This window comes from Myotis brandtii, unplaced genomic scaffold, assembly GCF_000412655.1.
Source record: "Myotis brandtii unplaced genomic scaffold, ASM41265v1 scaffold36, whole genome shotgun sequence".
NCBI classification, from domain to species: Eukaryota; Metazoa; Chordata; class Mammalia; order Chiroptera; family Vespertilionidae; genus Myotis; species Myotis brandtii.
Genome location: NW_005363836.1, coordinates 755,073 through 766,521, shown reverse-complemented (window position 1 = coordinate 766,521; position 11,449 = coordinate 755,073). Strand labels below are relative to the sequence as shown.

Here is an 11,449-nt window from a genome sequence, read left to right as displayed (position 1 = left end):
TGCTCGCTTCAGTGCCTGGCTGCCGGCCGCCATCTTGGCTGACAGTTAATTTGCATATACTCACTGATTAGCCAATGAAAAGGGTAGTGGTCGTACGCTAATTACCATGTTTCTCTTTTATTAGTGTAGATAAATGGACAAAAACTCTTGAGTTTTACTGTAGGAAAGATAAGGTAATTAAGTAATGTATGTTCTATGAGAATTGATTTTAAAGAATCTATAAAAATTATTCCACTCATTACAAAAATTAAAGTAAAGATAAGTAAATAAATACAAAGTAGGTTTACCTGCAAAAAAATCTACTTCAAATCATGAGGCAAATATTTTGGGGTGGAGGGGGAAATGGATTGATTCAAGTCAGTAAAGAGACAGTACATAAAGCTCTGTTGACAAGAATTAATATACTCACGATTTGCTTTCTTTCCTTAGACTCAGACTAGCTATTTTAATAAGTATCTTTTCTCCCAAGCAAGATAAAAAAAATTATTCTTTTGAAAATAAACCTTAATAACTCAAAGTTCACCGTGGTGTTAATCTTCAAAGTATTTGTGTGAGAAAATAGTTTCATTTTTTAGCAGTCACTGCAACATAATCTTGGGTACAATTCAAACCTTTTAATCAGTAACAGAAAGTTGGAAGGGGTTGACTTATAAAAGACACTGGTCCTTCTTTTACCCATGCAGAATTTAAATGAGGTCCCAAGAAAGAATAGCACATATGCCATTCACTTCAGCACAAAACACCTTCCGGTGGCATACAAGCTTCCCAGGATGGAGGCTAAAGATTGCTAGTGGCCCTTTCTCTACTTCTATTATTCTGCCAAAGTATCCCTTAAACCCTTAAAAAACCACTTTGCTTAGAATTTGGGGGGCTTGACAAGCTTCCTTTTCTGTAATCCAATTTCTGTGATGACTTCTGTTACCAATACTAGCTTGGTAATGCAGTTAAGAATTGTGTGCTTTTGCTAACAAATGTTCTAATACTTACCATGCTCTGGGAATTGTGCTAAGCATTTCATAAGCCTTATCTCATTTAATTCACACAACAACCTTTCTATAAAGCAGGTACAATTATCCCATTTTGCACATGAAGAAATTGAGACTTTAGTTAAATAATATGCCAACTATGATACAAAATTAGAATTTGTGTACCTAGTAATTTATGTACCTAATCATTATGCTGTAATACCTAGGAGACACCAGACCTATCTTATTCTTATTGATGGCTTCCAATGGTTTCTAATAAAATTTGTTATTCAGATTTATGTCCCCTCGTAAACAGAAATGATGAAAACAAAACATCACAGGGAAAAAAGCCAAACAAAACTGAATTACCTTGGTTTCTGGTGTAATGGCCTCCTCTAGTAATTTAGTTTTGGAACAATCAACAAAAGAAATCTTTAATCCAAATTCAGATGCAACCCGCCTGAAGTACCTGTTTGTACCTGAAGCAGAAGAGAATCAGATAAAATGGAAAGGACATTGTATTAAGAAATGTTCATTCCTTATTGGTATAACCACTTTAAAAATAAAAGGAAGCATCAGTTGCCAAGAAAAATACAACTAAGAGCAATTCTACTTTGGTTAAACAATTTGGCTATTGTGTATTGTAAAGAATATAAGACTTGGATTTTTTTTTTTTTAAGCTAGAGAGTCAAATAAAACATACTTGGTATCCACACCAAGTGGCATAAAGCAGAAAATGTTATCAAAACACACAATCTCTATTCTTCAAACATTAAGGAGCATGCTCTCTAAAACATCAGTGTCTTTTTAAACAATTTCTTCCCAGTACTCAAATCTAAAGTAAGTAAACCCATCTTGGCAACATTGTTAATATAATTCAGGACCCACTTTATTATCTTTAAATATCAGTTGACACAACACGAATGCAAGACATCACCTACCTCCATATACATCATCCATACATATAATTTGGTCTCCTGATTTTAAGAGATGGGTAATAGTCATAGTGGCTGCTAAACCTGAAGCAAAGGCCAAACCTAAAATAAAAACCAAGTTAGAGTAAACCAAAAAGTCAGACCAATAGGTTAAAAACACCTACAGCATTAACTTCATGTCCCTCTCTGCTGAGAGGACGGTCATCACCACCGAGTCTCAAGAAGTCCCATGATGAATACCATCACAGAATACCCCTTTTTCCATTTCAAAGATAAAATATCTATGTAATTAAAAATACATAAATCTGCTTTAATTAGATAACATTTCTCTGAAACACTTCAAGGAAATAATTTTTTTATAAAATTCTGAGATAAAAGGACAATTGCCAATTAAATTACAGTTTGAAAATATCAGGCTCTAAAGAAATTTCAAACTTGAGGAATAGAGCTAAGCTATGATTCATTAACTATAGGGATATATAACTGAGCAAATTTAACAAAGATCAAAATCACACCTGAGATCTGTCTGATAAATTTAATAAATTTTATTTTTAATTTTTTTAATGTGAATCTCTCTTAAACAAATGTGATCTCCTGTTGAACAAACAGAATAAAATAAAAAATAACTGACATTGTGCACATTAAACACTATAGAAGAAAATATCCTGACAAAGTATCAATAGATCATCTTGATGATTAAAAAAAAAAAAATCACCTGTGACTGATAGAAGGGACAATCCAATTAACTTTTCAAAAAATAAAATTAAAAAAAAATCTCCTCAGAGAAGTGTAGGTTAGGCTTGCAGTTTTCTACTGCAATAATTCATATAGTTGGCTAAACTTCAAAGCACAGTTAAAAACAACCATGTTTTCTGAATCCCACTTGAAAAAAGTGTTTGACATATAAACACTCAGTCTTTATACCTCCTGCAGAAAATAATTCTCCCCACACAGTACTAAATTTCAGCAATTTTGTGTTTAATTTCATCCAAAATAAAACCAACTCTCTCCCCAAAATCCCAAACAAACCCAGTAATTCACATTATTCTTTCTAATTCCTACACTCTTGCTGTGAGAAAACTCCTAAGACTGTGTTTATTCATTATTTTGCCCTCGTTTAGCATCATTTGCATAAATAATACAAAGATATTTAGTAGCAATCCACTCCCTTATGAAAATAGACACAAGATTCAAGAACTAATTTCTAATCTCTGAGAGCACATTATCAATGGTACCTGCTAGTTCAAATGTGCCTTGCTGCTATTCTCAGGCACAAATAATCAGGTGAATGAACCAGAATATAAGAAAGCTTATATTCTCTTAGGTAGTCTTATAAAACTTAGTTAATTTTTATCTATTTATATTGACAGCTTCAGATAAAGAGTATCTATATGAATACCAAATGGAAAATTCTGCCATTTTGTCTCGATTCATATTTATTCTTACCTAATAATCATATATATGCACAGTCTACCAGCTGTGGGACCTTGGGTAAAAAATTCAATGTTTTAGTAAAATAACAGTTTTGAACTAGCTAATCCTTATTTCAGTCCAGTTCTACATTCTGTGCTTCTGTGATCTTCCCTATGCATGTAAGAATAGATTCCAGACTTCACAAACTTGGGATTGGAAATCACTTACTATACTTAGCCCCATCCAATGCTGCCACTGCTTTTTCCAAGCAATTCCTGGTGGGGTTTCCAGAACGGCTATATTCAAAACCCTGAAGGAAAGAAGTCAGAAATCTAAGTTTATTATCACAGTCATAACTAGACAACTCCACAACTATGGGTTCAGCCTACTGTAATACAGTTTTATTTATTTATGGCATGTCTTGCTGTAAAAAGGATAACAGTGTTGTGGTACGAAGAGGCTCTGAAGTCAGCCAAACTGGATTAGAATTCTGTACCTACCGCTTATGAGCTACATGCCAACAGGCAAATTACTTAACATTTCCCAGAGTCGATCTCAATAAATGGGAATAAACTACAGATATCTAGTTCATAAAACTGTTGTGATGATAAAATGAGATAATATATATAAGTCCTCTCCATGGTGCCTAGCACATGCTAGAAAACTGATTGTATTATTAGCATTATTATGTTAGACTTATCTTTACCCATTAATCTGGGGACATCATGAAAAGGGAATCACCTAAGCTCGGAGTAAACCAAATTCTATCTATTTCGTTTCCTAAGAAGTGAATGATGCAAGTTCTGTTTAGCTTCCAACAGGAAGCTATGAACAGATTCTACAAATGTTCAAGGATCAGATCTTGGCTCTACAAAAGAGATTCAAAAAATGGAGAGTAATTCTTGGCAAAGCAGCTCTACACAATACTTTTTAAAATTTTGTGTTATTTTATGTGTATGTCACCATACTAAATGTGTTCATCCAGTCATTTTATTTAATCCTTGTGCTCTGCTTTGAGAAAAGGAAAACCAAATATTATAGGGAGTGTCACAACCAGAATTAAAACCCGGGATTTAAATGAAACTCTTAAAATTTCCTACCCGTCCCTCCCCACAAAGCCCTCCTCCTATAGCACATAACAAAAGACAACCACTCTTTACATATTTGTTTCTGATTCAGGAGCTCCCAGTATTAGTTATAAGTATCTATTTTAATTTGTTTTGTTGCTTTGTTTCCTTGTTTTTGACAAACTGTATACACATATTTTATAGGGCTCCAGCTACTCTCATCTCTTCCCACCATCACTTAATTGATGTGACCTGCAGCTGTACTTACCAGACAGAAAAAAACTGTATTCATGTGGCAATTGCCACAGAAAGGTACCCCATGTTTCCATAAATATTCACTGCAAATTTAACTTTGGGGGTGGGGGGGGTGGGGAGAAACCTATTTTCGAAGCAAATTCCTACCCCCTAGCCAAGTGATGGCGAACCTTTTGAGCTCAGCATGTCAGCATTTTGAAAAACCCTAACTTAACTCTGGTGCCGTGTCACATATAGAAATTTTTTGATATTTGCAACCATAGTAAAACAAAGATTTATATTTTTGATATTTATTTTATATATTTAAATGCCATTTAACAAAGAAAAATCAACCAAAAAAATGAGTTCGCATGTCAGAGGTTCGCCATCACTGCCCTAGCCCATTCAATAGCTTTCCAAATGGAACTGAAGAATTAGATGCTTCTCATTCAGCCCCTCAAATTCTCTTTAGGCCCTTAACTGATTTTTTAAAGGTATAAAGTGGAGTTTGTGGATTTTACCATCCCTGCTGGCTCTCTGAAAACATTAATTATTAATATCATAGCTACATGGTTAACTTTTGTGCAGAAGCTCCAGCAGCCACACGTTCACAAAACTCTGCATCAGGCACAAACCATATGCTGGAAGACAGGTTGTGTGTACACACACTGATTCCAAAATACAGTAGCTAGAAGTATCCTAAACCAACTGTAGAAATGTCCTTAGAATTCTACCTGACAAAACAATGGGTTAAATCTAAAAGAATTTTCTTCAACTTACTATAGCATAACACAGTAAAGAGGTTTTTGAAGTTTAATCAAGGTTTAGGACCTACAAAGTTCATTTAACTAACTTTTTTCTGAACCTCAGACACTTTTAAGTACTCCAAAATCCATCGAGTATTCTACCAAAAGGGAAAAGGCTAGCCAGACCGGTTTGGCTCAGTGGATAGAGCGTCGGCCTGCGAACTGAAGGGAAAAGGCTAGGTGGTTAACGAAGAGGGCACTCTCACAAACCTTACATGTCATTTATCAGTAACTCTGGGTCAGTTCCTTGTCTCTAAAAAGTGCATAATATCCGCCCTGCCCCCGGATCTGGTTGTTTTGAGGATCCAATGAAAAAAGTGTAAATCTGAGCACCATGAAATACCAAACTACTGAGCAATTATAATGTACCATACAGCTTAACCTACATATCAACAACTTATGTGGTAGGTACTATTATTAACCCATTTACACAGAATCAACCCGAGGCTGGAATAGGTTAAGTAACTTTGCTCAAGGTCACCCAGATCAGAAGAGGTGGTGTCAGAACCCAAACCTAGGTCCTCTGACTACATGATCTATGCTTTTAATCACTAAACCACACTGCTTAAATGATGCAATGAGTTACATTATTGCTAGCATTATTGGAGTAGAGCACAATGTCGCTGAATGCCTAAAAGTGTGGTTCCAGAACACAGCTGGAATTCCAGCTCCTCAACTTATTAGCCCTGTGGCCTTGGACTAGTTATTTGTCCCTAAATCTCAGGGTTTTGTTGTTGTTTTTTTCATGAGAAAAATGAGAACTTGGTTCAGACTACAGCTGTTGTCAGAATTATCTGAGACAATACATGGAATACACATGATATAACGCATGTAATTATGTATCTAGCATATAGTAATTACTCAATAACTATTAACAATTGAATACCTCTACTGGAAATGATCTTGATTCTGAGTTATAAAACCCTTAAATTTTTTTTAGCCGACTCATTATATTTTTATAATTGTTGCTGCTACAAGTAATTCAAGGAAGTTATGATCCTCAGTTTTGAACTGCACATTTACCAGAATCACATGAATTAAAGGCCAAATCTAGATGGCAAGTTGGACAAACTGTTCCTTCTAGTCCTGCTTATCAGAAGAAATATGATCACTGGACCATCCCATACAAATCTTTATTGCAAGGAGGATTACAGGCGTAGCAAACATCCGCCCCGGCTGCCTTCCTGATGTATAAGTCATTTTATAAATTACTTGGGTGCCTTTTAAACTTGTCAGCCATCTCTCTCTTTCCGCCCAACCCTGGACCGCCCCAGCCAGACCCAGCTCACCGAGTGCTTGCCGGGAGCCCCCTGCTTGAACGTGGTGGACATGGAGATGGGGGCCACTACAGCCCGAGAGCTCCATTGCTCTGGTTCCTGGCCCACATGGATGGCCTGCGTGGCGAAATGCTGGAAGTTTGGCAGGAAACCGTATGGGGAGACGTCTTTTTTCTGCATGCTGAGCTGCGAAGGAAGGAGAGAGGAAAAGAGCGAGGAAGATGAAACTAGGAAACGGGTGCGTGAGGGCTGGAAAGAGACCTAGAAGAACCAGGCAAAAGGGAGCCAATAGGAAGCCAGGGACCAGCAGCCCGCACACAAAAGCCGGACTCGGCGACTCTGCGGCGGGGACTTAAGTGGCCTGGGAGGGTTTGCACTGCCCGAGGGGCGGAGCCAGCGCCACCCAATGAGCGAAAACCCCGACGCGGTCCCCGCTCCTCATTGGTTGGCAGTGGAGGCGTTGCCTGGAGCGTCGCCGGGCCCGGCCTTCCCGGTTCAGGTGGTGGTTTGCAGAGTCCGTTTTTTCCACGTGGTGCTTGTCCCCGCGAGCGAAATTCCCGAGTTCGGGCTGGGGAGGAAGCTGCCTTGCTAGTTCCTGCGAGATACCCGGGCGGTTTGTGTGACCTCGGGCCAGAAGCTCGCGGGAGACTTGGAAAAAGACTGGTTTGGTGTTGAAACCCAGTAACCTGTAAACAGGCCACATGAATAGCCTCCTCTCCCTGCAGCCCTTTGCCCTCGACCTTCCGCACCTCCCCCGCCCCCAGCACCCTTTGTCCTGAGGGTGGTGCTGACGGACGCAAGCGACAGAGTGGAGATTCCTTACAAAAAACGTGGTCCAAGCTGCCAGATGTGTAGCTTGGATTCTCATTATCCGAATGACCCGGTACTTGCCATGATTGAAACAGGAGTGAAGGTCATATTTTTCTAGCAAGCTATTGTAGTGAGGGTCTCCAAGCAGAACTCTGGCAGCCTCCTAACAGCTATTCAAACTTGAGCTTTTTTCAAGCATCATTATCTTCTTTGAAGTACCCAGAAAAACTCTTCCGGGTGAAAAAAAGATAGTTTGATTTTAAACAACTTATTGGAGCCTCAAATCCTTACCAAAAAATGCTTTCGTTGTCCCATAATTGATAGCAACATTCTTGTAGGAAAAGGGAACAGTCCCATGGCATTGTTTACCACTCACCCCGCACCCAGAGACCTACTCTCTCACAAGGATCACTCTTTTAAAACAAACAACAAAAATCTTCTTGATCCCTAAACAATACAGACCTGTCTATCCTATTGACAGCTGTGACTATTTTCTAGGACTAGGGAATTTAGGAATATTTCTGTTCCTGCAAAGTCTTAGCTACAGATTTGGAACTTTATTAAGCCAATTAAGAAAGAGGAGAATCCAAAATAAACAGCTCTCAACTTATCTCAAGAGTTATGTATAACTGTACATGGGCGTGTTTATCTGATATGATGCTTAGGTACCAGGAAAGTCTAACACAGTCCTAATTAGTTTACCTCCTAATATTTGTGGACAAACTCTGAGTTGCATAAATATAGATGTCTTATTTAGTGTTATTGTAATCAAGGATTCTTTAAAATATGGCACCAATATAAATGCTCTACATTAAGCCTGCTTTACTCTCATAAATTGAGGAAACTTTATTAGGTGGTAGCTTAATATTATGTATCAAGGATTTCTAGGACTCAGCAATTTTACTTGGAGGAATTTATCCTTCAGATGTATTCCTACATGTAAATAAAGATGAGCGAGGATGTTCTTTATACCTACTTTTGCCTTTTTTTTATAGCAAAAGAATGGAAAATAGCTCAAGTATATCCATCTATAGGAGATAGGTCAGTCATTCTGCAGAATGACCAAGAAGCAGGAAGAGATTTATATGAGCTAGTATGTTGTGATCTCTAATTTCTGAGACTTCAAAGCAATGTGGAAGCAATGTATATGTTATTCATCCACTTTTTTTGAGAATATATGCAGTACCATGTTGCATTCATTTCAGACAGATATATATGGATTAATGTGCATAAAAATTCCTGTGGTGGTAGAGACCATGAACCTACAGTAGAAAAGTAATTTTGTTTATGTTTTATTTGCTTTCGTGTTCAAGTCTTATACCATGGGCATATATTACCTTCTCAACATTAATAATGCCAAAATCCTAATTTAAAAATTGCAATTAAGCAAGTTACTTAGCAAAAAACTTTTTAAATGAATAAAACATACTTTAAATATAGTAAATGCTATTTTGGGGGTGTGTGTGTGCTGCTTTTTCATGTAAGCTAGCATGTAAACAACAAAGCAATTATCATAACACTAACTGAAAATGGGAAACTATCTCATTATCTGATTATGAAAATTGGAAAGATGAATGAATGGTTATGTCCTCAATCTATGTGGAATTTTGAATTGACCCAATTTGGGCCTGTCAGATCTACCCCAGTGAATAACAATATATAGTATATGGGAAAAGGACATTTTTGTTGGGAAGATTTAGAAAATTATTTTGCTATACTGGCTTCTATTGTAATGACACCAACTTTACATTAAGTGCTACAGAAATATGGTGTGATACTGAAATTATAGGCAAAATAACTTTACTTGAGGCCAATAAAACTTATAATAATATTGATACTGAAGATCCAATGTGGTGGATCTTATAATTGGAGATGGGGGTCGCTACAGCCTCAGAGGTCCATTGCTCTGGTTCCTGCATGGCAAAATGTTGGAAAGTACGCAGGAAACCTTGTGGGGAGACGTCTTTTTTCTGCATGCTGAGCTGCGAAGGAAGGAGAGAGGAAAAGAGCGAGGAAGATAAAACTAGGAAACTGGTGCTTACCCTAGCCGGTTTGGCTCACTGGATAGAGCGTCGGCCTGGGGACTGAAGGGTCCCGGGTTCGATTCCAGTCAAGGGCATGTACCTTGGTTGCAGGCCCATCCCCAGTGGGGGGTGTGCAGGAGGCAGCTGGTCGATGCTTCTCTCTCATCGATGTTTCTAACTCTCTATCCCTCTCCCTTCCTCTCTGTAAAAAAATCAATAAAATATATATATTTTTAAAAAAAGAAGAAGAAACTGGTGCTTGAGGGCTTGAAAGAGACCTAGAAGAATCAGGCAACCAAAGAACCCTTTATATGTATCATATCTATTTGAAACTTCAGAATTGGTCATCAATTCTGGGTAAATTTGGTCTTGCCATTGATTATCAGAATTAATTCAAGTAAGTTACTTTAGTTATTGAGCCTCAGTTTTTTTTCAACAGAAGAGTGAAAATAACAATTCCTATTCTGTATTCGATAGTGCTACTCTAAATCTGCATATCAGTGCCCATCAGTGAACTATTTATTAAAGATCAGAAATTAAGAGTGAGAAATAGGAACTTTTATAAAAATTTGACAGTAATTTTTTGTGTTTTGACTCTAATTTTATGACATTTAAAATTTTCATTTTTCTAGCTATTTGTTTTTGTTGTATTATACAAAAGTATCAGTCTGCATCAGATTGTAAATAAAACAAAGCTGGTTCTTTACCACAGATTATTTGAGATGGACAGTCAGAGATTCACTATGAAGATGGAAGTAAAGGGTCTAGTATAGTGTCTGTTGTGTAGCAAGCAACTGGTGAATGGCTATTGTTATGAACACCAGTCTTGTGATTTCTCAGTTCCTATGATAATAGAAGTAATTCCTCCTTTGGATTGCTCAAAATATAACCCCATTGGTTATATTGACCTGGTAATTGGTTAACCATGTCCAGGCCTATAAGTCCCTGTTTCTTTGAACAGCCAGTCTGAAGGCACAATAAATTAGAATCACTGACTTAATAGCAATATATTTCACTTTTCTGATTGATTATACTTTTAATTGAAGATTGATTATACTTTTAATTTTCTGATTGATTATACTTTTAATTGTTGTTAAAAATGTATGTAGAGCCCTGACCGGTTTGGCTCAGTGGATAGAGCGTCGGCCTGCGGACTGAAAGGTCCCAGGTTCACTTCCGGTCAAGGGCATGTACCTTGGTTGCGGGCACATCCCCAGTGCGGGGTGTGCAGGAGGCAGCTGATCGATGTTTCTCTCTCATTGATGTTTCTGACTCTTTATCCCTCTCCCTTCCTCTCTGTGGAAAATCAATAAAATATATTTTTTTTAAAAAATGTATGTAAGAGACCTGGCCGGTGTTGCTAAGTGGTTAGAGCATCAGCTTGTGCACCAGAGTCGTGGGTTCGACTCCAGGTCAAAGGCACATACCTGGGTTGCAGGTCCAATCCCTGCCCCCATTTTTGGTGGGTGTGGGAGGCAACCAATCGATGTTTCTCTGTCACGCCGATGTTAGTGAGAATTACAAAATAAATAGTAAAATTTTTTAAAAATGTTTGTAAGAAATACATTTTGTTACTCTTAAGTGCTTAATGAACAGTATGTATTTGAGTGAGTAAAAAGAGTATTGTAATTGAAGTAGAACAAAGAGAATTTTTAGGGCAGTGAAAATAGCCTGCATGGTGCTATAATGATGGCTATGTCATACATTTGTCCAAACCCATAGAATATAAAATAGCAAGAGTGATGCAAACTGTGAAATTTGGGTAAATGTAATATGTCAATGCAGGTTCACCAGTTGTAGCAGATGAGTGATGTTGATCATGGGGGAGGCTATGCCTGTGTGGGGTCAGGAGGTCTTAGGGAAATCTCTGTATCTTCCTCTTAATTTTGTGGTGAACCTAAAACTTCTCTTTAAAAAG

General features: G+C 37.6%; 1 protein-coding gene across 1 annotated transcript in view; it reads right to left on the bottom strand.

The window, feature by feature from the left end:
• Window positions 1-7,086, bottom strand: part of CTH (cystathionine gamma-lyase) — a 29,192-nt gene extending 22,106 nt beyond the window's left edge. The window contains exons 1-4 of the mRNA XM_005871907.2: window positions 6,710-7,086; window positions 3,542-3,623; window positions 1,907-2,002; window positions 1,335-1,444 (exon numbers count right to left, since the gene is read on the bottom strand). Of these exons, the coding sequence (XP_005871969.1) occupies window positions 1,335-1,444; window positions 1,907-2,002; window positions 3,542-3,623; window positions 6,710-6,877 (456 nt within the window). The 5' untranslated portion in view covers window positions 6,878-7,086. The remainder of the gene's footprint in view (window positions 1-1,334; window positions 1,445-1,906; window positions 2,003-3,541; window positions 3,624-6,709) is intronic.
• Between the last annotated feature and the right edge of the window lie 4,363 nt (window positions 7,087-11,449).